General features: G+C 40.3%; 1 protein-coding gene across 1 annotated transcript; it reads right to left on the reverse strand.

The window, feature by feature from the left end:
- Positions 1–657: 657 nt before the first annotated feature.
- On the reverse strand, positions 658–1,596 carry LOC115078530 (olfactory receptor 10G9-like). Its single transcript, XM_029581453.1, has one exon. It carries the CDS (start codon positions 1,594–1,596, stop codon positions 658–660), a length of 939 nt encoding a protein of 312 aa, XP_029437313.1.
- Between the last annotated feature and the right edge of the window lie 789 nt (positions 1,597–2,385).

A 2,385-nucleotide genomic window follows, 5' to 3' on the forward strand; every position in this document is an offset into this window, starting at 1 on the left:
GTGAACAATAATGCCAATCAGCAAGGTCTAAACCCTGGTGACTACACTACTGCTCACAAGTTTCAGACTTGTGCTAGCTCGGTGCCTTTTTGTGTCTGTTACCCAGGGTTAATCTCTGACAGAACAGTCTAGATTCTAGAAGAGATATTCTATTACCTTTTATCCAGGACCTAATGAAATGGAGCAGAGCTGATGGTGTAATTCAGTTCTATGGGTGAAGAACAGCTGGTAGGTTGAGCTCTGGTGGGGGCTAGGGATGGAGGAGCAATAGAGTAAGGAGGAAGAAGAGTGATTTGAAGTGTGTGTTTGAGAGAGTGCATGTGTCTGTTTATGTTGTTCCACCACCATCCCGCTGTACATGCCAGTTCTGTGGCAAACATCTGATCTAAAGTCAGCACACATCTCTTCAAAGTAGTTTCTCCAAATGCCTAATTCTTCTTCTTTTCCCTTAGCTCATCCCTCAACTAATTCTGCACTGTTGAAAGCTCATCTTAATGAGAGACACTCCCCCGCCCCCCCCAAATAGGGCATTCAATTGATGCAGTAAAATAACTAAATAAATATAACATGTAAAACATTACAGAACAAAACATTCAGTATCTCAGGGGATTCCATGTGACAGAGTTCAAGAGCACATTTGATGTAAGATACCTCCAACTAAATACCTACAGAAAATGTGTGTCTATCTCTCAGTTTCCTTAGGGCTGATTTCACGTCATTGTTTCTCAAAGAATAGATAATGGGATTTAACATAGGGGTAATCACAGTATAGAATACAGTAATAGCTCCATTCACTGAATAGACTGAAGTAGGTCTCGTAAAGATAAACACAGGGGGAGCAAAGTAGAAGGTGACCACAGTGATGTGGGAGGCACAGGTGGAGAAGGTCCTTCGCCTCCCCTCTGCAGTGCTGATCTTCAAAATGGCCAAAACAATGTGACCGTAAGAGACCAAGATCAGAAGAAAGCAGCCTAAGGCTATGATGCCAATGTCAGCCAGTATCACTGCTTCATTGATGAAGGTGCTAGAGCAAGCCAGCTTCAAGATCGGTGGGATGTCACAGAAGAAATACTGAATTAGGTCAGACCCACAAAAGGGCAGCCTGAAGGTTAAGATGGTGTGCATCATGGAACGGATAGAGCCAGTCAGCCACGTTCCTGCAGCCATCTGGATACAGATTTTCTTACTCATAATCTTATTATAATGCAAGGGGTGGCATATTGCAGCATAACGATCATATGCCATGACCGTGTACAGGAAACACTCTGTGCTCGCCATGAAATGAAAGAAATACAGCTGGCAGATGCAGCCAGAGAACGAGATCACTTTTCTCACTTCCAGGAAGTTTGCAAGCATTTTGGGGACAATGGCAGAAGACAGCCAGATGTCTAAGAAAGCCAAATTACAGAGGAAAAAGTACATGGGGGTGTGAAGGCGGGGATCCCACCTAACTGTTAACAAGATCAGGAGATTCCCCAGCAGGGTGCAGATGTAAATGAACACAAACACTAGGAAAAGTGGGATTTTCAGTTCATCAGCATGTGGCAGTCCTAAAAGAATGAATTCCTTCACTGATGTATAATTCCTCACTTCCATGGTTAGCTCATCTAGAAGTTAATAATAGCAATAGTTATTATTGATACAACTTTATCAGTCCTGACAAATATAGGAACTTACAATATAAGATTTTTGCACATAGACAAAATAAATCATAAAATATTGCAGAGAATCAATAGCACCACCAGTCACTATGCATCATTTATTTTTATCTATGGCTTTTCCAAGCAAACTCTATTGACCTACCACTTAAACTTGGGTTTTAAAGATATATTTCTTTTTGCAAAATTTAAAGAATCACAATAAGAATGAATTAGTCACCTCTCTTGAACATATTTCTAAAAAAAAAATATTCAGTGAAATTGTTCTTATAAAATACAAATACAAAAGGGTACATACACCTACTATGAGTAAACCGGTGTTGATATGGAGTTCCTTTAGGCCATGTAGTTCTGTCCGACCGATATAAAACTCAGCAATTGCAACTGTCAGACAACGCACTCAAATCAGGCCAAAGCACAACATCCTACCTCCCATGGTTTTGTTTGTGATACCAGTCAGAGACGGAAAGATGCATGCGATCTCCCCATAAGGCCTTCATACAAGAACTGGACAAAGAAACAGAAACAAAGGAGAGAAGAAAAAGAAAATAAACCCAGTCAGAGTTAAAAATGTTTAATGAGATCAATTTTAAACAGGAAAAAAGGAATAAAGAGAGGTTGTAATCTCTGTATTTATGAGTCATGGACACTCATTGAAAGCCAATGTTTCTTTCTTCTCCAGTTCTGAAAAGTTAACGTTGTAAGTTTTGTCTGAACCATGTCCTGG

Source organism: Rhinatrema bivittatum, chromosome 16 (genome assembly GCF_901001135.1).
Source record: "Rhinatrema bivittatum chromosome 16, aRhiBiv1.1, whole genome shotgun sequence".
Classification (NCBI taxonomy): domain Eukaryota; kingdom Metazoa; phylum Chordata; class Amphibia; order Gymnophiona; family Rhinatrematidae; genus Rhinatrema; species Rhinatrema bivittatum.

What these genes read in the sequence shown, in the direction of transcription:
- LOC115078530 (XM_029581453.1), bottom strand. Translation starts at nt 1,596, where the DNA reads ATGGAAGTGAGGAATTATACATCAGTGAAGGAATTCATTCTTTTAGGA.